The sequence below is a fragment of the Styela clava genome, chromosome 8 (assembly GCF_964204865.1).
Source record: "Styela clava chromosome 8, kaStyClav1.hap1.2, whole genome shotgun sequence".
Classification (NCBI taxonomy): Eukaryota; Metazoa; Chordata; class Ascidiacea; order Stolidobranchia; family Styelidae; genus Styela; species Styela clava.
Window position 1 is genome coordinate 3,932,695 of NC_135257.1, and position 23,241 is coordinate 3,955,935.

Genomic DNA, 23,241 nt, shown 5'->3' on the forward strand with positions numbered 1-23,241 from the left:
GAGCTTTCAGCTCACCATTTATCAAAATATTAGTTGAATCCAATATTACAGCAAATTGCAGAACTCTTGAGTTATAAGGTTTTCGCCTGACTGTCTTGATCGTGATACGCCAACCGCCTCTTAAGCCTAACTTAACAAGAACAAATGAATTTTGAATTGACATTTCCTAATACAATTAATTTTTAATATGATTTAAGCTAGAGTTGGTTAACTTGTTCTAAACCATTTTTCATACCAATAAAAATGACATGACATGATTGATATGTCACAGTGATATTATAGAATATTGGGTAATTTTGCTGCTTCTGGTTAACAGGTGATGTTTAAACTTAAAGTCATTCTAATCTTAAAATTAGAAGCAATCTCTTAGCCTTAAAATACGTAACAATTAGTGATACCATTTGTGATCTTATATAGTGAATGAACATGCCCGGAAATGTCTTAATAAAGTGTGTAACAAAGATGAATTATGTTAAAACTGATTCGTCATTGTGATATGGCTTGGGGCTGTTTAACTTAATTATGTCCAGTGAAAAACAAGTTTTATAACTCTATCAAGTCTTAACAAACTAGTTTTACTTCCTTTAACATTATTAATTTAAAAAACAACAGTAAATCTTACTAAAATAACAAGATTATTCATATAAGATCACTCACATCGTATCTCAAAGGAGCAAATAAGTTTTCAATTTTATTTTTAATTTTTTTCCCGAGCATCGTCTTCCTTGTTTATTTCGTAACATTGGCCAATCAGCAAGATGCAAAAAAGTGACGTAATAAAAGGCCTTTTCGCACCCGCTCAAACACTTTTGTCATCCTGACAGATTTTCAGTCGTGGTTGTAAACAATACTTCGTTTTGCGACTTTGAATGCTATTTGTTAGTTTTTGGTTGTGTTTCGGAAATTTAGGTATATATACGAATCAAATAAGTCAATCATCATTTGCTTCCTCCGGAGTTGTAGTTTTAATAGTAGTAATGAAAATTAGTCTAGGAATAGCTGTGACAAAATAGGCTAAAATTCACTACCGGTACGCAACGTTTTCTGCGAAATATGCACTTGTACACTCGTGACGCGTGCTTTCAACGAAACTGTTTACGTTTCTTGTGCTAAAATAAACGTTGAATTTGCATTTTGCGCTAACAGTACTGCTCCAATTTCACAAGTCACACTAACTTCTGTACTGCTTAAATGCGGATATTCATGTATAGGTAATGTTACAAAAAAATTAAAGTTCATCCGATTCAAATAAAAACTGCACCAGTGGATAGATCTGAGTGAAAATAGAAAACAGTGCCAAGTTTATAAAAAAAACTGTCAAAAAATAACGGAGATATCGGAATTTTAGTACCGCCCGGCAGGTCAATTTTTTCCATAAGGATTGTATTACTTTTTTGATATGAACTGTAAAAAATTTGAAAAAAGAACACATATCAATCACTAGTCTTTCGATGTGCGTCACATTTAGGGAATATTGAGACTATTTCAGGATTTGTTCTGGCAACGGTCATTGGCACGATACCGCCGAAAGATCGTCGCAAATAAACGCTAGAATTGTGCATGATAGTTTGACAGGGGTTCATTGTGGGTAATATTCAACGATGTTCTGATCGTACAAACTTCATAAAAATTGGTAAGTATTAAGTTAGGAAAGAAATACACACGTCCATATAAATATTATTGATGTCCATAGACAATATCTTTAATTTTCACTACGTATACCGAGAGCGTAATTTTTAAAACCCCCGAATGTTGGGAAATTTATGCGCTAATGAAAAAAATCAAATATCAGATAATAGTTGTATATTTTATCTAAATTTTTTTTTTTTTTTTCTTTTTTTTTACAGATCAGAATACGATTTATCTCGGATCAGTATCTTCTTGATACGTCATGCCCGATTCATAACGTTATGACGCTTTATAAGCATGTTGCTTCAAAAGCAATCATACATATTAGGGGCTGCTACGTACATAACAGTTAACACCCCTCAAGCTTCAGTATCTTCATTTCCGCTGGGTCGTTTGATCGTATTACTTTCGTTCATGCTACCATTTATGGTGAGCGTGATGGGGTAGTATAAAAAACGATGGATTTAATGTCAGTTTGGGCATAGTGGCTTTTTATTTTACAGTCGTGTTCAAGTCTCGTTATTGTTTATTTTGAGCCACTCTTCAATTCTTTCTATCTTCCTAATATCACTTTGGGTCCCTTTCACATTTTTAATTCTCCATATCACCTTATTGATTATTTTTCTGGTCAATTCACTTTCTATATTATGCCTTTCATTTAATTGGAGTTGTTCCTGAGTTTTGTATAGTTTAATCTTGAGATTGTATAGAGATTGCATATTTTATCTAAATTATGTCGAAATTTCATGGAATTCCAAGCTACAGCAAGCAGTCCGTAATAATCATTATGAGCGGTATTCCAACACGGCGTAACGGTGGGCTACTTAGCAGACGTGATGCGTACATTTTTTGGCGCGAAAAAGCTGATTTTGTAACATTCCTAATTCATGACAGCAACGTTTTGATAACAGCTAAACTCAGGATAGTTATCTAAATATAAAAATCTTATATATTTGTTTTCCTAGGATGTTCTCGATCTATCTTCTGCAATATAATTAAAATTTAATATTCAAGTCTTCAGAAATGTAGAATATATATTGTTGAAAGGATTTCCCAACTTTTGTGAATTTATTATATTGCATTGAAAAATATATTCATCCGGCCCGTTTCAGCACAGTTTGAGTCATACTCGGCCAGCGATCAAAAAAGTTTAATGATCCCTGACCTAACAGAAGACGACGTGGATGCTTTTGTGAAAGGTGAGTAAAACAATTATGAATGCCGTGAGTTCCCGGAATTTAATGAAATAAACGTGAAAATTGTTAAAGTTTTTAGATAATTTTTATTTAATTAAATTAGGATAATGAAAATTGAATCTGTTAATAGTTTGCAAAATAATTTAATAAAACTCATGGCTATGGCATTCGAATTTAATTGATTTTGAAAAGCGTGATAATCCTTGAGGCAGTGAGCACTTCCGCTTGTATACCGCTTCCGCTTGTATACCGCTTGTATACATTACAAGATACAACGTGTGCACATTTAATACAATCCTCGACGTGGCAAATCAATCATTACAGCGATCCAAAAATCTGACAACAATGTTGTCACTTAAATAGCAGATCGGTATGAGATTTATTTTTGTATGATCTGTATAAGGATCCAAATACGTATTTTACGGACCATAAGGCGCATTGGATTATATGTTGCGCTGTCAATAATAGCTTTGATAGAGTTTTTGTTCATACATAAGGCGCACGCATACATCAGGCAATAAGAAGCATCGATTTTGTAAGAAGTTGAATACGGCGGTTGGTTTATGACACAATAGTACCGGTACTGGTTTTGAGGTAAGGCAATATAGCATAAGGCACTACCTTATCCATATATTCGGCGCACTGGCTAATAGGCGCACTGTCGATTTTTGAGACTGTTAGTTTCATAATCCGGACAATTTATTATTAAGCAACATGTTAGAAAAAATTTAGTTTAGAGAAATCAAAATTGACGTTAATATTATAAAATAGATGATGTATGGCTAGTTTCCAGCAAAGTGACAGCAGACGCTCGTAGATGTGCACATTGAAAGCCGGATTAACATTTATCAACATAGACGTTTGAACAAAAATCAATCGGGCACACGTTTGGTTGGACCATGAGCTTGTCTGATCTGGTGTATTGGCTTGATTTTGTGATAAGATTCCTCGAGAAGGCAAACTAATAATCATTAGAAAGTAAAGTATAATCATATTATTCTTTCGCATTCTTAAATCTATTTAGTCGCTTATCCGTATTTGCAGATTTTCGTCGCCACATAAGCCTATTAAACTATAATTTAATTGTCCATTTTCTCAAACTACATTTCTCTAATCCTGGATAATTTCATGGATACAAATGAGATATCCTATTGTATGTGTACGTCCTCGTTTTTGAGTTTTATCGCTTTTCGTAAGACTTTCTTTCCGAATAACTATCACCATTTATGTAACACCAGATTTTGTCGCGAAATTGTGGATTGAAACTCAAAAGGTAATAATGAAGAATATTTTGTGTTTGTAGAATTGAAGTTAATCAAGGCTAAAAGAATCTTCTGATCTCGGCGACCACAGGGTTAGAACGAACATTCAAGGGTACTTTTCACAAGTTATTCGCTTGATTCGTAGTAGAACTGTAAATTAGCTTCATTATGTCGTTCAGTAGTCAATTACCAGATGTGCAACTTTCAGAAAATTCGTTATCAGAATTTATTTTTCACCGAATAAAAGATCTCGGAGATAAAATTGCGTTGGTAAGTAAATCTATTGAGGAAATATTAAAATTGCCATATAATTCGCATAACGGAATATAATATAGAATTTAGCATTCGTACACATCACTCTAAAATCACAATGAGCATTTGTATAACTTATTTAAGCCGTTTTCAGATCATTCAGCGACTTTGATTAAACGATAATTGCTTTACAAAAGTATCAGGGCAAATTGTCTGCATCCACTCGCAGAGGTCTATCTAGGTCCTTCAAGTGACGCATGTTTTTGCGTATTTATGTAATTTTTCATTTCGCCACCTGGAAAAAGGTCAATATAAATGTTATCTAACCTTTAATGTGGGATTCGCATTTGTACAATATTATTGGAATGGTATGAGAATGTGTGCATGAGTATTGTGTTGTTATTTGCATTAAATAATTTTAGCGTGAGTCATTTACACCAGTGGTTCTCAACCCATGAGTCGCGACTCAAACTTGGTCGCCTGAAAATGTTCTTGGGTCGATGGCTTTTTTCCATAAAAACCTTAAAGCTACTAATTTTATAGCAAATTTTGTTGTTTATTTTATATTTGGCATTGAAGTGTTGCCTTAATAGTGATTGTATGTGTGGGTAGTACCGGTATCACTGCGTAAAAACTTCGCAGAATTCATTCAATTTTTGGGGAAATGAATGTTATATCAAATTGATGGTTTTATATTATTCATTTAATTTTCGCCATGAAAGTACCACATGTTTAGTCATTGAGAATATTATATCACCGAACATCGAATAAAATTTTATTCAGGTTGACATTTCAGTCGATGGAAAGTCGCTAACATTCAAGCAAGTCTATGACCAATCAAGGAACTGTGCTGGGTATTTACACAAAGCAGGACTTGGCAAAGGAGATGTGGTTGGCCTTTGTTCTCCCTCTTCACTCGAATTCCCAGTTGCAATGTTAGGTGTTCTCGCCTGTGGCGGTGTTGTCACTCCTTGTAACCCTGCATATAGCGTGGGTAAGTATACTCCAAAATTGACCAGATCTGAGATTCATTTCTTATTATCGATTTATATACAATACAAACCAGTACGTAGGCCTACTGGCATCCCGCCTTAAAGAATCTTAAAGGAAAATGTCAAACTGCCACTTTTAAAGCTCACGCTCACCGTCGTTCACTTTGTGGGTAGCTTTCAAACAAGCAAACTACGATTATGTACTTTATAAGCTCAGCAAACTGATTTTGGGGCTTCAAAAAAGTCGTGTCCAACTTTTCGTCGAAATGAAGTAAATGAATATGAGATCATATAACACCTCCAGCCTAAGAATAGTATCTATCCTAACATAACCTATAGCATAAATTCACTTCATATGTTTATTTTACCAATTGCACCACAATATATATCTAACACAATTAATGGTTTTCATTAGTTCCAATAGTTTCTAGGCATTATAAATATATATATATCTACCCTATAACTCAGAACAGTGAAACAGATGTAGTAAGTGGAACAAATGGAACCTGACATTGAGAAACACCACATTAAGACAATTCTTTACCCCATTAAACACAATTAATTATTTTTCAAGTTTTAATTTCAAAAATAACCTACCCACAAATCTTCAACTCAGTATGGTTGCACAAAAGTTTTTTTAAATTTCTGCCGGATAAGAAAAATTCAGATTATTCTAGAAACGAAATAAATGAAGCTTGCTAAACTGTTATTATGAAGGTTTCTGTTTTGAAAATCACAAAATATATTTTACAGGAGAAATATTACAACAATTTCAAATTTCAAAACCCAAGATGGTGTTTGTACACGAAGACTGCTTGAATACAATGAAGGAAGTCAAGAGAAAAATTGATTCTTTGGAGGTAGCATTCATCAGATAGAAACGTATCTTTGCTCATTCCACTGTTTTATATACAATATATATATATTTTGTCAGACCCATTTATTTCCTCATAAATGTTTATAATACGTATTATATTATATATTTAAGAAAATGTTTATTATTGGAGAAAGCAGCGAATTCATTACAATGAGCGAGATGATTGGTGACGAATATAGTGAAGGTTTGTTTATATACAAAACATTTTACTTATAAATTCCAACGCTTTAACCCATTCGTATGACACTTTCAATCATGATACTATCCATATGTGATATTTCTTTTTCCAGACTTCCCAAAGCACATTGCTATCAACGCTGACGAAGATGTAGCTATATTGCCGTATTCTAGCGGAACTACAGGACTACCAAAAAGTGTTATGCTAAGTCACAAGAATTTGACATCTTCCTTTTTGATTTTTCGGTGAGCATTTTCTCATAAGCAGATAGTTCCAGCATGCTGGAAACATGAAGGTGTGGACCGAGTATTATTTTTACTGTAATATTCGTTTATTATAAAAAAAAAAGTCGCGTTGATGTAGAACGAATTTTTAAGGAGTTAGGTTCTTGAAACCAATGTGGACTCCAATATAACCTTAAAAATATTATTTCAGTGACTTTGTACCACATGAAACTACAGATATTTTGTACTCGGACCGTCCAATGTATCATTCAGGTGGATACATGGGGTTAATTGTCTCACTATCAAGTGGACAAAAGTTGGTTTTTGAGAAAGAGTGTGATACGAAGACCATGCTACGTGCGATTGAAAAATATAAGGTAATACAGCGATAGAAATATAGGGTATTAATATATATGTATATTTTCGTCTTAATGAAAATCTCACCTACACCAAAAATTGTACCTTGTTGTTGTAGATTAAGGGTTAGGGGTGGGCACTAACATAACATACAAATTATTTGTTTTTAGGAGTACGATAGTGGTTCAATTGACTCTATCCAATCCACGTAGGCTACAATGCGAGTTCTTGAAATTAGATTAAGTAGGCTATATTCGATACCCACTTATTCACTTATTAAATCTGTTCCAATATCATTTCGTGGTTTTAGATCACTTACATTATGACGGTACCACCAATATTAATCGAACTAGTTAACGATGACAACACCGCAAATTACGATGTTTCCAGTCTTAACCTTCGGACAGCTCAAATCCCTGACCATTTTAGGGGTCTTTTTAAACCTATTTTTTTTGTCAACCATTAAGCCCTAAATCTTAACTCATGGCTTTTTGAAAGCGTCTGCTAGAGTTCTATTCAGCAATATATCTTTAAAACACACTCATCAAAAAAAAATTTTTGCAAAAAAATTTCAAAAATTTCTAAAAAAAAATTGAACTTTGAAATATTTTGTGTACAGTAGAGGGTTAATAATTAATTCCTAATTAATTAATTTTTTCTTCAACGTTTTCGTCAAGTTTTTCCTAACATAACAATACCAAAACGACTATTATAGCATAAATGGTTATTACTCTGAAATTCACAATTGTATTTACAGTATTGTCAAGTTCAAGGTCAAATTACCGATATTGATGACGTCACAGCTCTTATTATTACTGCACAGACCACCCCCAATGCAAAAAAATTAAATTTTTTCGACGGAAATGCGCGTAGAACGACGTAAACAATCCCATACGCACATTTACGCGGTAAAATTACCATTAATTTTACGTTTTTTTTACATACAAAAAATCTCCATACCTCTGCCAACTAAGGAGCTGTCGAAATCATATTTATCAAAACAACACAGCGCCAGGGATGGTCAGGGATGGTTAGTATGACTGAAAATACATGCTAAAACAATAATAAGTCGTTATAAAGGAGTATTTCCTGTCTGAGCTGAGTCGACATTTTCAGACGTCTGACAGGCAATTTTGAAATCCACGCTATATATACGATTCGCACTTTGCGTCACGGCTGGAAGGTTTTATCGCTTCTCTCATACCAGGGCATTACGTCAATAAACAGCTAAGAGCGATAGTAACAGTAGGTTACCATGAGCTAGCCTTAATAGCGCTGAAAAGCCCATATGGGCTTACCGGCTGTGGGAGGGTTAAACAAGTAGCATGTGGAGGGGCAGTTCTTGCTCCGGACATTTCAAGAAAAATAGCACAAAAGTTTGATGTTGACATGAGACCAGGTAAATGTTAGATTATACAGAATTAGTATTTTTTAACTAATTATGGGCAAAGTTTTGAATATCCACTACGGTGTTATACGAAGACAAAAGATTAAAAGAGGTTGGTCTGTGCCAGAGCCAAATGGCCACGATATTGCTACACTAATTTGGTGTAATACAAATATGCGTTGAACTTATTTGATAAAAAGTCCCACATCTAGGTAGCAACCACAATAGAATGAAAACTTTTATTGTAAAAGTCTAACGGGAAACTTACTAGCTACGAATTAATCTTGCAAAAGTGACTATAAACGAGATATCAGAAAATATTACTTCCATTTATCAAGAGTACGGATTGACAGAATTTTATTTCATTGCCTATCATTTTGGAGATGAAAGTTTATTTGACGGCGTGGGAAAAATTGTCCCAAATACAAAGGTCAAGGTGAGTATAATTCCCAAATATTCATATTTGGCCCAATAGGTGATAGATCTGACTGTAAAATTTCATGAAGCATCATATGAACTAGAACTTGTCATTCACTTATTGAACACAAAGCGGACCTATGGATCGTTTTGTTATTGTCGGTATTCTTTTTTATGTTGCCGTGAAAATCGCATTTTTTATTAACAACTGGACCAAGTGCTTTGCAATTTTTAGTCGTTGAAGATTGTGTTTGTTGCTAGAACGCTTTTGTTTAATAAATTCTGTAGGCTCTATGGCATTCATTTTTGCGTGATGACGTCATAAAAATTAGAACTTGCACCTCGTGCCGGTTTCGCGTTCGCTGCTTAACCTTTTGGTCAGTCGAAGTCTGGAAGAATACGGCACCGGTACTGCAGTAGATTAGATACCATTACTGCTTCATTTTGGCTTTCTTATCCATACATTCGAGCATTGCTCTCTTGTGAATCTGAACTCGGTCTTTCCTGTGAATTGACTTTTTTGTTTTCAATTATAGTAATTGAATCGAAACATTCTGGTTCAACAGACGCAATACAAATCATTCTCTAGTGCAGGGATGGCGAACCACTGACCCGCGGGTCACAAAGTGACCCACCGCGTTTTATTTGTGACCCGCCAAGCGAAGGCACGAATAAAATAAAATAAAATGCTAACATATCAGTGATAAAAATTGATAAAACCGGCTTTAAATTAATCTAACAATAACTAAACTATTATAATGTACCGTCAGTTGGACAGTCAGGAAGGGCTGCGATCGTTCATGTTCAAAATGTTGATTTCGTGCCGGTATGGTAATTTTTAAAACCCCTAATCTTGTACGCATGTATGCACCGCTGTGTACCGTTATTCAGCTATTGGGCCTGACATCGTTTATGACATAACAATGCAATTGATCATCTGTTCATTTCTCGCAACGCCTGTCATTTTTGGAAGTGCATCTACAGACTGTTTTAGGGGTTATACGAGAACTAGATGCTACTTTGCATTTTATTAGTTTCTCGTCTACAATGCCGTTGTGAAAACAAAAACTTTCAGACTTGAAATTAAAATCTAGAAATCTGATATAACAATGGGGCAGTGTAAAAGTGGCTTAATGTGGTTGGAAGCTGATCGAAAATTATAACACTATCAAAGCGGAATTACCTCCAAACACTAGAACCGTAAAATAATTTAACGCAACATCCTAAACGTTTTTGGTAATTCATGTGCGTGTTTTCGTACTCTAACATCATAAAACCGAGTGCCATGAAAAGTCCCTGATAGAAATGCTGCATTAGTAAAGCCCAAAACTACACCAACACCAGCTTATAAGATTTGTTTCAGAAGTTTCTTATAGATACAAACGTGAATTAAATATCTGTGACCCACTCTCTTCTGTTCCGCGATAAAATTATAATTTTTGACCCATTCATTGAAAAAGGTTCGCCATCCCTGCTCTAGTGCAACATAACATCACCATTATATAAAGTAACCTTTGAAAGAAAGATCAATTCTTCACAAAAAGTAATATAAAGATAATATGGCCCTGTTCATATGTATATATGTTATACATTTATAAACAGCGTAAAATATTCAATTTTTCACATCAAAGATAATTGATCAGCTAACGGGAAAGGAACTTTCTGAAAATAAGACTGGAGAAATTCTCGCACAAGGGCCTCAGGTATAATATGATAGAGTTGTAGGTTACTTGTTTTCAGTACCGAAGCTAAGTTATTTTTAAATATCAAAATCATCATTCAGCATGGTTAAAAGGGGCTTGCACATTACATCTTCTAAAATTCCGTATTGTCATATTACAATAAGTTTGATTGTAACTTATAAAAAAGTGAACTTTCACAGCAACCTAATGACCATACTTGTTATTGCTGAAAATAACCCTGGATTGTCCCAGAAAAGTCTCTTTTCCATTATGGTAAGATATTTTTTAAAGATGAATACCACCAAGTTATGATAGAATCCATTTTTCCAACATCACAATTAAAGTGACTGTGGATTAGAATTCATATAAGAAAAAAATTCAAAACCATTTTGCAGTTTTATTCTAAATTGTCGCTTTTTGGGTGCGCATTTAACATATGTATATATACATAACCTACTTTCCTAAAAGGATGATAAATTGGCAATGAACCCGAGTAACCTTCTGAATTTATGTTTTATATAGAAAACGCTGTCGTATACAGACTGTAGGTTTAGAACTAAATATTAAAGAGTGCTTCCATTTGCAGGTCATGAAAGGATACATGGGAAACCCAGATGCAACAGCACGAACTATTACAAAAGACGGATGGATGCACACGGGTGATATCGGATATATTGATAATGATGGGATATTGTATATAATTGATCGCCTGAAAGAAGTCATCAAGTACAAAAGCATTCAGGTATTCTAAATTGTGAAAACGGCTGTCTATTTGTTAGTTACAGTTGTGCAAAAAATGAAAAGGCAATTTGACAATGCTCATGCCACGACTTCCACGATCATTTTTGTGGAAGAAATTTTCTACTGTTAGATAGTTTAAGTTCATATAGGTATTTACCGCTTTCAACTGCGTGAGATTGTGGTGTTCTACTGTCTTGAAAAATATGTCGTTATTAAATATTGTCTTAATTTCTCGTGCTGATTATTTGGTTTCTGCGAGACTAACTACTTATCCTTCTTCTATGCTTTTGTGCCGGTGGATCCGTATGCATATATTGCAAGGATGCTGTAGCAAAAGTAGAGATAACAATCCTAATATAACAGTCACGCATGTTAAATAATTCCTATAATTTTACACTGATTGTTTAAATATGCATGTAACTGCTTTTCGTGTTGTAGTTGAACTATGTATGTCTGAAGAAGTCTGACCTCGGTCAGGCGAAACGTTACAGAAATATATTTGTGTTAGTGTGCAGCAAGACTCTTGAATCACTTAGGATTAATTTCTCGTGTTTGGATTTTCCAGGGTGAACGTTTTTTTTTCTAATTTGTCAAGCTTCGTTTTGCACATAAAGTTTCCAGCATCTGTTCTTCGTCTGTTTTGGGAAACAGCATAGAACTTCACTCTCCCAATTATCGAATTATTAGTCGAAATTTCACACGAATGTGTCATGCTTGATATGTCACACTGAGAACATGCGTATATCTCAACCGATCATATACCGGTATATCAGTTTTAAATTCTATATTCCCTTTGATTCAGGTGTCACCTGCAGAGCTAGAGAGTGTTATATTAAAACATCCCAAAGTCATGGATGTAGGAGTTATTGGAATTCCTGATACTTATGCAGGTGAACTTCCAAAAGCATTTGTCGTTAAGAAGGTTGATAATTTAACAAAAGACGACGTGGATTCATTTGTGAAAGGTAAGTATAAAACAAAAATGGACGACAGGAGTTTGCTGAGGTTTATCTAATTAAAATTAGTGTGAGAGATTTTCAAATCGATTCTTCAGGAGTCACATAATTTGACATATGGAAACATTACAAATTTTTCGTAATTATAAAGAACGTTTCACCATCATTCAGGCGAACTGGTTGATTACAAACAACTGAGAGGTGGAATTGAGTTTGTTCAGAAGATTCCAAAATCAGCCACGGGGAAGATTCAACGTAACAAATTGAAAAAGATGGCCGGAATTATATAAAATAAACGTGTAATTGTTGAAGTTTTTAGATAATTTTTATTCAAGAAAATACGATGATAAAAATATAATCTGTTCATAGTTTCCAGACTGATTTAAGCTCATGTTTATGGCATTTGAATTCGATTGATTTTGAAAACGGAGATTCGTTGCGAACACTTGGCCTCAAATGATGATAATATGTTTTCGATATTTCCATCAAATGACGTTGCAATAAATACATATAAAAAAGTGAAGCTGGATTTTATTACTTTAGACCCGTACGAATTCTTAGTTCTATTTTAAAATATCCGCGGATACAATGCATAACCTTCTAGCGAAGCGGACTTCATCGTCTAAAACCCAGCTTTGCCCAAATCATCAAATGCAAATTTACAACAAATTACGAAAAATCGAATAAAATGCCCTGAAATGCATTGTTACAGACAGAGGCAGTAACTGCCCCAAATATCTGCTATTAGGGAATATGCTCACGCTGGATTATGGTGAGCATAGAGAAATACCACCAAACATGTCGGTTACTCGGGCCGACTGATAGGAAGCGATCGAACCATTGGAGTTGTGAGCGCCCGCTTGTATACATTACACTGATTACAGCATAGCTTCTCAAAGTGCTCCGTACGGAGCCCCGGGGCTCCGCGAGAGAAACCCAGGGGATCAGCGAGCTATTCGATTACTCTTCAAAATACTGATCTTGATCTTTTTGCGATCTTGGGATTTGTCAAACTTGATTTGTTCTTTCGCACTTGAGATTATTTTAAGCAAGATATCGCCGTTTAAAAAATCACAATGTCTGGGCAAAATACGAACAATTGAAAAATATTTTATTGCAATCAGCTCCGTCGGTAGTTTCAGAATGAAAAAAGGTACATCGCCGATCGCGCGCACAATTGATTGCGTGCGGCTGCGTCGGTAGTTTCGGAATGAAAAAAAAGGTACATCACGCGCACAATTCTCTGTGTTTCGATTTCGCAGTTACTGAGATGAAAACCTAACATAACATCAAATTTTGTGATTTACAATGTCTATAAAAGCGTTTTCAATCTGAAGTGAGTCTGCTGAAACCAAACGTGTGATCTTCCATTTTAAGTTTCAATTTTAATATTTTAGAATGCCGTTTTTCAATCAATAAATTTGAGTTGTGGATTTACCTCTTTATTGATTATTATTTTTAGCATTTCGTCGCCGATGACTATAATATGGTAACATGTTTTTCACATTGAACTCATAATTCCCCACGAGAACAAAAAAGCAATTAACGTCGTCATTGTGTAACAATACATGTATATGCCGAGGGAAATTTCTGATTTAGGGAGAACAGCTTTAGTATAAAATTTAGATTTATTTATAACTTGTGTTAACCCTATTAAAAAGGTTCAGCATTTTGAAATAGGTAAAGTACTTTTAACTTGCTCAGGAATATTAATCTGAAAGTAACAATTTTAACATTTATTTTGGGGCTCCGTGAATAATATTCAACCTTTCAAGGGCTCCGCAACATCAAAAGTTTGAAAACCCCTGGATTACAGGATACACCTTGTGCATATTTAATACAATCCTCGGCGTGGCAAACCAATCGTTCCATCGATCCAAAAATTTGTAACAATGATTTCACTTAAACAGCAGATTGGGATGAGATTTATTCTGGTATAATCCGTATATGGATCCAAATACGTATTTTATGGACCATAAGGCGCATTGGATTGAAAAGTTGACGGCGGTTTGTTTATGAAATTATAGTACCGTACTGGTTTTGCGGTAACACAATAAAGCATAAGGCACTACCTGATCCATACATTCGGCGCACTGGCGCACAATCGATTACAATAAAAATACGGTACATGCCCATCGTTAGTTGCATTCTGTGAACAATTTATTATTGAGCAACATGTTTAGAAAAAAATTAGTTTAAAAAAATATAAATTGAGGTTAATATTATAAAATAGATATGTAGAGCTTGTTACCAGCAAATGCTCGTGGGTGTGCACTTTGAAATCCGAATAAACATTTATCCGCCAGGGAAACGCGAATTAACAGAGTCGTTTGAACAAGAATCAACTGGGTTCACGTTACTTACGTTCGACCTTTCACATTTTCAGCGACAAATCCCATGATGAAAAAAAAATTATTTTATTGGCAAAAATCACCAGTAGAAGCGTTCAAAAATAAGTTCTCGTTAGACGTTAAGATTTTTTGAGCTTTTCTGGTCTGATTTTGTGATAAGATTCCTCGAAAAAACATACTTATAATCATTAGAAAGTAAAGTATAATCCCAATATTCTTTCGCACATTTCTTAACCATTTAGTTGCTTATCCATATTTCAGATCTTCGTCGTCCCATACGCGTATCAAACAATAGTTTCTTTATTAATTTTTTCAAACTACATTTCTTTGATACTGGATAATTTGATGTTATGGTATGTGTATATCCTAATTAGCTAATACATATAATTAGTAGTATAATACAAGTTATCGCTTACTCACTATACAAATTTACCAGACACCAAGCTTTAATAATTCACGTATAGTTACATAAAGCAAATAAAGTTGAAAGTTGGACAAGGCCTAAGCAAACAAATAGAGTTTATTACCGGGTCACGCGATCTACCGTTGACAGGGTTTATGTCAAAAAAAAGTTGCTTCATCACTGGCTTGTAGTGAAACGCGATGATGATGTGTGAGTTTTCGAAATCTCTGTAATAATGAATATCCATGAAATATTGAGGATTGCGGCTATGAAATAATAGTGTGGGTGTATTTGGCTAAATTAAGCTGCAATTCACTTTACGTTACGAATTTAATCTGCAGCATGCATTTCGCAACTATGTAAACTCTTTGAAATTTATGTAAACCAGTATATATAAGAGTATGCCACGAATGAGGTTTTTGATGTATGGCATTAGTGACCAGTAGTTTTTTATTCAGCGAAATATTGAATACTGGCGAAGAATTGCATTGGGATAACGAGACATACAAAAATTACAGCCTATTTCCAGCGCTGGATTATAAAATGAATGCGCCCCGATTGTATTACAATTTGGGATATTTTCCTTTTAAAGTTTGCCGTTTGTAAATGTCACTGATTTTGACTGCATTGGTTTTCAAAATTAAAGTTAATCGAGGCTAAAGGAATTTCCTGATCTTTTTGACAGAGTTAGAACGAACATTTAAGGGTACTTTTCACTAGTTATTTGCTCGATTCGCAATAGAATTGTAAATTAGGTTCATTATGCCGTTCAGAAGTCAATTACCAGATGTACAACTTTCAGAAAAATCATTATCACAATTTATTTTTCACGAAATAAAAGATCTCGGAGATAAAATTGCATTGGTAAGTAAGATTTATTGAGGAAATATTAAAATTGCAAAACAATTGCTAAAATTATGATGAGCATTTGTATAAGTTATTGAAGACAGTTGTTGTTGTTTAATTTACAGATGATTTAGTGACATTGATTAAACGATAATTGGTTTACAATTGTATCACGACAAATTGTCTACATCCATTCACAGAGTAATTCATTCACGTCTATCGGGATCATTAAATTTGTGGTTGATAACTCGACATGTGCGTCGGTATTAATTTTTCACGATCGATAATAAAGGAAATCGTTTCAGACAACTCTGAAAAAGCTGAATGTGCACTGGAAGCCAGATAGAGTTTAGAATTTAATGAAGTATAAAGTACAAAATTCAACCCTTCATAAAGTCGACATCCATAACACACCAATCATAAAATTTATTCAAAATATATATGTATGGCCGCTCGTGCATAATATTCTAAAATACTTAATCTTATCGAGCATGTGATGAAGTCTTGAGATATAGAAATGTATGCACATTTCATACCTAATTTCTTGAAGGTCTAAGATTATTTCGTTAAAGTGACACATGTTTTCGCAAGTTTATGTATTTTCACATTTAGCCACCTCGAAGGAAAGGCAAGCAAAATTTCACCTGATTATTAATGTGTGATCCGCATATGTATAATATTATGGCAATAGTATGAGCATTTACGTGTGTCGTATTGTAATAATATTAACGACATTTACAGTGAACTTGGCCGAAAAAAATCCATTTGTAAGTATTTGGCGGATATGTGAGGAGGTTGGTGTTTATGAGTGCTGTCATGTATAGTGCTCGATAATGTGAGGCACGGCACTGAACATCAAACGCAATTTTATTCAGGTTGACAATTCAATCGATGGAAAGTCGTTAACATTCAAGCAAGTCTATGACCAATCAAGAAACTGTGCTGGGTATTTACACAAAGCGGGACTTGGCAAAGGTGATGTTGTTGGCCTTTGCTCTCCTTCTTCACTCGAGTTCGCACTGGCAATGTTGGGTATCCTTGCATGTGGCGGTGTTGTTAGTCCCTGTAACCCTGCGTATAGTGTGGGTGAGTATTTGGTGCTCCAAAATTGACCCGATTCCAGATTTATCTCCCATCCGTTATTTATGTAGAAGATAAACCACTGCGTACTGGCATATCCTTGTCTAAATAAAACTCAGATTTCACACTCGTTTATCATTTTCCAGGATTAGTTCTCGTGAGCCCGCGACCTCGCTCTAAAAAATCTTACATAAAAATGTCACACTGCCATATTTAGAGCACACGTTCCTACCTACACAAGCAAAATATCATTTTGTACTTTATCCTTTTAACGAACTGAGTTCTGGGGCTCTTCAAAATTTCAATGTTCAACTACTCGTCGAAATTAATTAAATTAATATCACTTCATCTGAATATTACATCTTCCGCCTAAGAATTATATCTATCCTAACATAACATATAGCATGAATTCACTTCATATGTGTACTTTAAATTTTGGGCCGACCCCCTTATTGAAAATTTTCCATATTTGGAAACCGTTTGTCAAATATTCCTAAACCTTGGTCACTAATTACATATAAATCTCACTTTTATAGCCACTCGGCGACGTCTGCCGATCGCCAACCCTCGCGACGACAAAATCTCACCAAAGTATTGAAAACGTACTCTGCTGATCCTTAAAATATAAAAAAAACGATATATTTGAAAGAATCCCAGCTCATTAAAAAATGTACCCACTGTCCATCTTACCCTATATATTTTCGCAGCTGACAACCATGAGCATAACCCATGAAAAGTATCATGAAATATTTTCTAATTAAGCGGTAAAATGTTATTGGCTTGCACTATTACACAAATCCCAATCATAACAACGAAAGAGCTCACGGGAATGAGTAAGGTTCATAAAATTTTATTTAGCACGTGAGAAACATATGTATACAAAATAGCAGAGCAGTCATCACATTGTGGGGACACAATGATTCTTCAATAAGCACCGGGGGAAAATATCAGCAACTTTGGTTTTTGGTATTTCTGTCTCTACAAGAGCTGACAGACCGGCTTCAAATTTTTCACCTGGCAATACCATAACTTCTGTCTGTATGGCTTTTCGACTGTCTGGGGAGCCCTTGAAAGAGGCAAGATATCTTCGAATGATTCATCTTACAACTTATACTGTCTGGTTTTCTGCTTTAGCCCTACCTGAAAAATTTCTTGGAAAATCACTTCTCCGAAAGCTACCTGAATTCCCCAACGAAGTTTTACCAAAACTTGCCAAAGAGTACCAAGGCTCGCCTGACGCAGTTGTTACACTTCCCACCTCTGTTTTATCAACATCGTAAATCTTTCTGGGATGATCAAAACGACAGAGGTCCTTCATGACATTTTTCAACCTGTCATAATACAACTGGACGGTTGGTTTGTTAAGGTTTTCCCTCTCCATGGAATGCCTCTGAGGTTTTCTTATGTAAGGTTGCCGAGATCTGAATTCAGCCCATCAATCTTTTCCGGCCATTCTCTGTGAAATTCTCTTGAAAAATTTGTTCTTTATGCCATTGCGAACAGCAAACGTGTATGCCACTTACTGTTAATGAAAATCCTCTCTTTTTAAACTCAAAAATAAGTTTAACAAGATTCTCCTCGGTTTTTCTTGGAAATATGGAACTAGGGTCGAGATGTTTCCATGTCATTGCCTTCTTAACAGGTCGAAACACGTGTCTGCGTTAAGTTGTTCTTGGAACGTTGTGAGTACGTGCTACACTCTTTAATTTCACCCCTTTCTGCTAGATAGATTTTATTTTGAAAACCCCATAATACACCCAAATTATAAATGAAGACTTCTGGAGAGCGAGCGAAATCTTCAAAAAAAGTTTAAAACATGAGAAATATTATGTGCCCGCCCACCATCACACACACAAATGAGTTACAAAAAAAAACTAGTTAAACGAGACTTGTGGCAGAAATAAACGAAAAAACATACGTGAATGTATTGAACTTTCGGTCTGTTCTACATTTGAAGCACTCAAGCTAATACAGTAATAATGATTTATATAATCCTGTACGGTGTATATATCTGTATAGACCAAATTTAAATGTCTTGCATTTTTTGTAATTTTCTAGTTATCTTTCATTGTAGACGTGTGCAGTTTTAAATATAAAATATTTTTTATATACTTTTTGATATTTTTATCATGATAAACATGGTCAAGATTTTTGATAATCGTTCATTGAGTGGCAGCTTTCTGAATCGCGTTGTTTGCTTCGCTGTTAGAAGATTGTAACGCCATAAGCATAGATAATAAATTGGACTTGGACATTGCCACGCAAAGGGAACCGGATTAAAATAAATTAAAAACTCATTTCGCTGGCTGAACATCATTCAAAGTTAGCACTTCTCCGCGGGCCGCACAATTTTCCCTTGCGAGCCGCACTTCGCACACCCCTGGTATAGATGAAAGACGGCCAATGTCAAACGCTTACATTACCGGTACCATAGGCCAGGGCCACTCAACTGGCGGACCGCGGTCCGAATCCGGACCATTCGAGTATATGATTCGGACCGCACCTAATTCTTTATTTTGATCATTAGCCCCACTTTTAAAGTTTCATTTTATAAAATTACTTTTATTGTTTTGAATATATATGAAAAAAACTATAACACCACAATAAACAATCTTGATTAGCTGGTAATCATTAGCTGGTCGAAGAAGTGCGCGTTTACAGATGCCGAAATATAATTTCTGGAAATACAGGACCCAAATAATTTTTAAATTTTGTATGCGGATGTTCGGTAAAAATAGTTGAGTAGCCCCGCCCTAGGCGACATTAAGGCTACAGTCAGCGCGCATATTTCACAGGTTGGCAGAATGTCATGGTCTAGGTGTAGTGACGTCAGCGGCAACACCACGCCCATTAAAAGTTTGATGTAGATAGACCATGTTTATCGTCATAAAAACACGGAGGAATATCTAAAAATCACTCTATATATAAAACTGCCCACGTTTACAACGAAAGATAACTAGAAAATTATGAAAAAAAATGCAAATTTCTGTTCTGGTGATCACATTCCACATAAGAACCAATGTTAAAATTGTTTTGTTTATGCCGCTTTTATTTTTGCGCGTAGGATGGGTTTTGAATGACTAAGGTCTATAGATACACATCTGTTTGAAACAATCCTTCTTCACATTAGACACAATCGATGGTTTTTGATAATTATAACATATATAAGTTTGAAAAATAACTTTACCCACAAACCTTCGACTCAGTATGGTTGTACAAATGTTTTTGATTTTCTATCAATAGCGAAAATTTCAATTTCTTCTAAAAACTAAATGAATGAACCATATTAAACTACCATTATAAACGTTTCTGTTTTGGAACATTACAAAAAAATACATTTTACAGGAGAAATATTACAACAGTTCCAAATAACAAAGCCCAAGATGGTGTTTGTACACGAAGACTGCTTGAATACAATGAAGGAAGTCCAGAGAAAAATTGATTCGTTAGAGGTAGCATTTATCAGATAGAAACGTAAATTTGCTCATTTCATTTTTTCATACCTGATTAATTTCTTATAAAAGTTTATATCATGTTCAATATTCTACTTTTAAGAAATTGTTTGTCATTGGAGAAAGCAGCGAGTTCGTTACAATGAGTGAGATGGTTGGTGACAAACATAGTGAAGGTTTGCTTATATACAAAAAATTTACTCATAACTTCCATCATTTTTATCTAATGTAGTAAACCATTCGTATGACATTTTCAATCATAATACTATCCATATGTGATATTTCTTGCTCCAGAATTCCCAAAGCACATTGCTATCAACGCTGACGAAGATTTAGCTATATTGCCGTATTCCAGCGGAACGACGGGATTACCAAAGAGTGTTATGCTAAGTCACAGGAACTTGACATCCTCTATCATGATTTTTCGGTGAGCTTTTTCTCATAAGCAGGTAATTCCAGCATGATGGAAACACTTTAAGTTCATGAAACTAATTTAGACTTCGATATAATGTCAAATATATTATTTCAGTGACCGTGTACCACATGAAACCTCAGACATTTCATACTCGGACCGTCCAATGTATCATGCGAGTGGATACGGGATGTTAATTACGTCACTAACAACTGGACGAAAGTTGGTTTTTGAAAAAAACTTTGATACGAAGACCATGTTACGAGCGATTGAAAAATATGGGGTAACACATCGGTAGAAATATAAGGGATTCTAACTAAAGATTTTTTCCAGTCCTTTTCATTTGTATCCTGTTGTTGTTGGATAGAAAGTTATGGGTGGGCACTAATATAATAAACAAACTATTTGTTTTTAGGAGTTCGACAGTGGGTTAATTGAGTTTATCCAGCCCACGTCGTCTACAATACGAGTCCTGGAAATTATATTTAGTACATTAGATACTCACCCACTTATTGAATCTGTTCTACCATCATTTCGTGGTTTTAGATCACCCAACTTGGGACGGTACCATCAATCTTAATCCAACTAGTTAACGATGATATCACCGCAAATTACGATGTTACCAGTCTTAAACAAGTAGCATGTGGAGGAGCAGCTCTTTCTCAGGACATATTGGGGAAAATAGCAAAAAAGTTTGATGTTTTCATAAAACCAGGTACATTTTAGATTATACAGAAAGTGAATTTTTAAACGCAAAGTTTCTGATATACAATGCAGTGATGTACCATAATACAATAGATTAAAATAGGCTGGTCTGTGCCAGATCCAAAAAGCCACAATTTTGCTACACTAATTTGGTGTAATACATATATATATGCGTACAGGCCGTCACCCATCCGTTTAAACATCTTTGAAAAAAGTTCCATAATTATCAACCCCAATAGAAGGAAAACTAGAAAAATAGAAGGAATTAATCTAAAAAGTGACTGTTAAACGAGATAAAAAAAACATGATTTCTCACTTGTATTTATCAAGCGTATGCAATGACAGAATGTCTTATGATCGCCTATCATTTTGGAGAGGGAAGTTTATTTGACGGCGTTGGAAAAATTTGCCCAAATATGAAGGTCAAGGTAAGTTAGGGTTGCCAACCGTCCTTTATTTCAAAAGACAATTCTTTATTTAAGCTTTTCGGTCCTTGTCCTTTTTAGCATTTAGAAAATATGCTAATTGTCTTTTATTCTTTCCAACGACGTTATAGTTATAGTAATGCGGCCCACCAGGCATTTTTTTGGGGCCCGCGTCATGATTGGGATTTTTCCACAAAAAACTAAAATAGCACGATGTCAACTTTTAGTAAGTTTTATTGTGTCATTTATCATCAAGAGTCCGGTCCGACAAAATGTAAAACGTGAAGCAAAAATTTCCCACTGTTATTCCACTTTACCACGTTCATGTTTTATTCTATTGTTACAATTCAATAATGAATACAATAATTTCATTCCGCATGTTCATTGTGACGAAATAAACGAGTTTCGGTCCGTTCATTATGCCCGAAAAAAGGTTTGCGAAGCTAATTGCACATTCACGTTGCATACCTGCGATGTTTGACAGTTCTTATATTTGCGAGCATTTTTTTCAACTATGAAAGTTAGCCCTCCGCACACGACTAACGGACGAGCATTTGCTGTCTTAAGACTAGCAAACCAACGCAAAATGAGGCCAAACATCGAAACCAAATATAATCTAGCACTAGTAAATGAATATGTTTCATGTCTCGTTTGCTGTAAGATTCAAGTGTAATTTCAACACAATACATTCAGATACTCATTTTTGTACCTTGGTTTGCGGCCCGCGTGGCCAATAAATTTCAAAAAGTGTCCCGCGACATTTTTGAGTTGGAGACCCCTGGACTCTAATGTAACATAATATCACCATTAGCCTGTAGTAGCAGCCGTTGAAAGGAAAATTAATCCTTCAAAAAATAATTATAAAAATAATATATATGGCCCTGTTCAGATGTATATATATATATGTTATACATTCATAAACAGCGTAAAATCATTTCAATTCTCTGTTAAAATATTCAAATTTTCGCATCAAGATAATTGATCTGCTAACGGGAAAGGAGCTTCCTGAAAATGAGACTGGAGAAATTCTGGCACACGGACCTCAGGTATATAGAGTAATAGGTTTGTTTGTTATTTGTTTCGAGTATCGAAGGTAAGATGTAGAACTTTTGTTGTTAGTAGCCAGTTTAATATTGGTCACTTGACATAGAAGGTTTTCTTTTTAATATTAAAATCGTCTTTCAAAATGGTTAAAAGATGTTTGCCCATTACAGCTTATAAAAATCCGTTGAGTCATATTATGACAAGTTTGATTGTAATTTAGTAAATACTTTAGTTAATTTAGTGATACTTGTTATCGCTGAAAATAACACTGAATTGTACCGGGCAAGCTTTTCCTTTTATGCTGAGAACTTTATTTAAAGATAAATGCTACCAAGTTATGATAGCATCTAATTTTCTAACATTACAATTAAAT

At 34.8% G+C, this 23,241-nt stretch overlaps 2 protein-coding genes across 4 annotated transcripts; both read left to right on the plus strand.

Moving 5' to 3' along the window:
* Nucleotides 1-1,311: 1,311 nt before the first annotated feature.
* Nucleotides 1,312-12,673, plus strand: LOC120346485 (uncharacterized). Of its 3 annotated transcripts, XM_078115038.1 has the most exons (15): nucleotides 1,313-1,633; nucleotides 2,742-2,828; nucleotides 4,129-4,357; nucleotides 5,123-5,333; nucleotides 6,085-6,191; nucleotides 6,320-6,392; nucleotides 6,499-6,631; nucleotides 6,822-6,987; nucleotides 7,278-7,359; nucleotides 8,280-8,366; nucleotides 8,693-8,790; nucleotides 10,403-10,474; nucleotides 11,040-11,195; nucleotides 11,997-12,159; nucleotides 12,322-12,673. In XM_078115038.1, the coding sequence occupies exons 3-15, from the start codon at nucleotides 4,256-4,258 to the stop codon at nucleotides 12,438-12,440; spliced, it is 1,569 nt and encodes a 522-aa protein (XP_077971164.1). In that variant the 5' UTR covers nucleotides 1,313-1,633; nucleotides 2,742-2,828; nucleotides 4,129-4,255; the 3' UTR covers nucleotides 12,441-12,673. The 3 variants fall into 3 exon arrangements, with proteins under 3 accessions (XP_077971165.1, XP_077971164.1, XP_077971163.1); XM_078115039.1 differs by lacking the exon at nucleotides 4,129-4,357 and having other exon boundaries at nucleotides 1,312-1,633; XM_078115037.1 differs by lacking the exons at nucleotides 1,313-1,633; nucleotides 2,742-2,828 and adding an exon at nucleotides 2,908-3,803.
* Nucleotides 12,674-15,593: 2,920 nt separating this feature from the next.
* Nucleotides 15,594-23,186, plus strand: LOC120346491 (uncharacterized). Its single transcript, XM_078115041.1, has 8 exons — nucleotides 15,594-15,768; nucleotides 16,626-16,836; nucleotides 20,176-20,458; nucleotides 20,577-20,709; nucleotides 20,812-20,977; nucleotides 21,241-21,409; nucleotides 21,730-21,827; nucleotides 22,799-23,186. Exons 3-8 carry the CDS (start codon nucleotides 20,425-20,427, stop codon nucleotides 22,919-22,921), a joined length of 723 nt encoding a protein of 240 aa, XP_077971167.1. The 5' UTR covers nucleotides 15,594-15,768; nucleotides 16,626-16,836; nucleotides 20,176-20,424; the 3' UTR covers nucleotides 22,922-23,186.
* Nucleotides 23,187-23,241: the final 55 nt, after the last annotated feature.

Coding starts and splice junctions, on each gene's coding strand:
- LOC120346491 (XM_078115041.1), top strand. CDS start 20,425: ATGAGTGAGATGGTTGGTGACAAACATAGTGAAG. Junction 20,459..20,576: donor TGGTGACAAACATAGTGAAG/GTTTGCTTATAT, acceptor TTCTTGCTCCAG/AATTCCCAAAGCACATTGCT. Junction 20,978..21,240: donor GAGCGATTGAAAAATATGGG/GTAACACATCGG, acceptor TCGTGGTTTTAG/ATCACCCAACTTGGGACGGT.
- LOC120346485 (XM_078115038.1), top strand. CDS start 4,256: ATGTCGTTCAGTAGTCAATTACCAGATGTGCAACTTTCAGAAAATTCG. Junction 8,791..10,402: donor TCCCAAATACAAAGGTCAAG/GTGAGTATAATT, acceptor TTCACATCAAAG/ATAATTGATCAGCTAACGGG. Junction 12,160..12,321: donor CGTGGATTCATTTGTGAAAG/GTAAGTATAAAA, acceptor ACCATCATTCAG/GCGAACTGGTTGATTACAAA.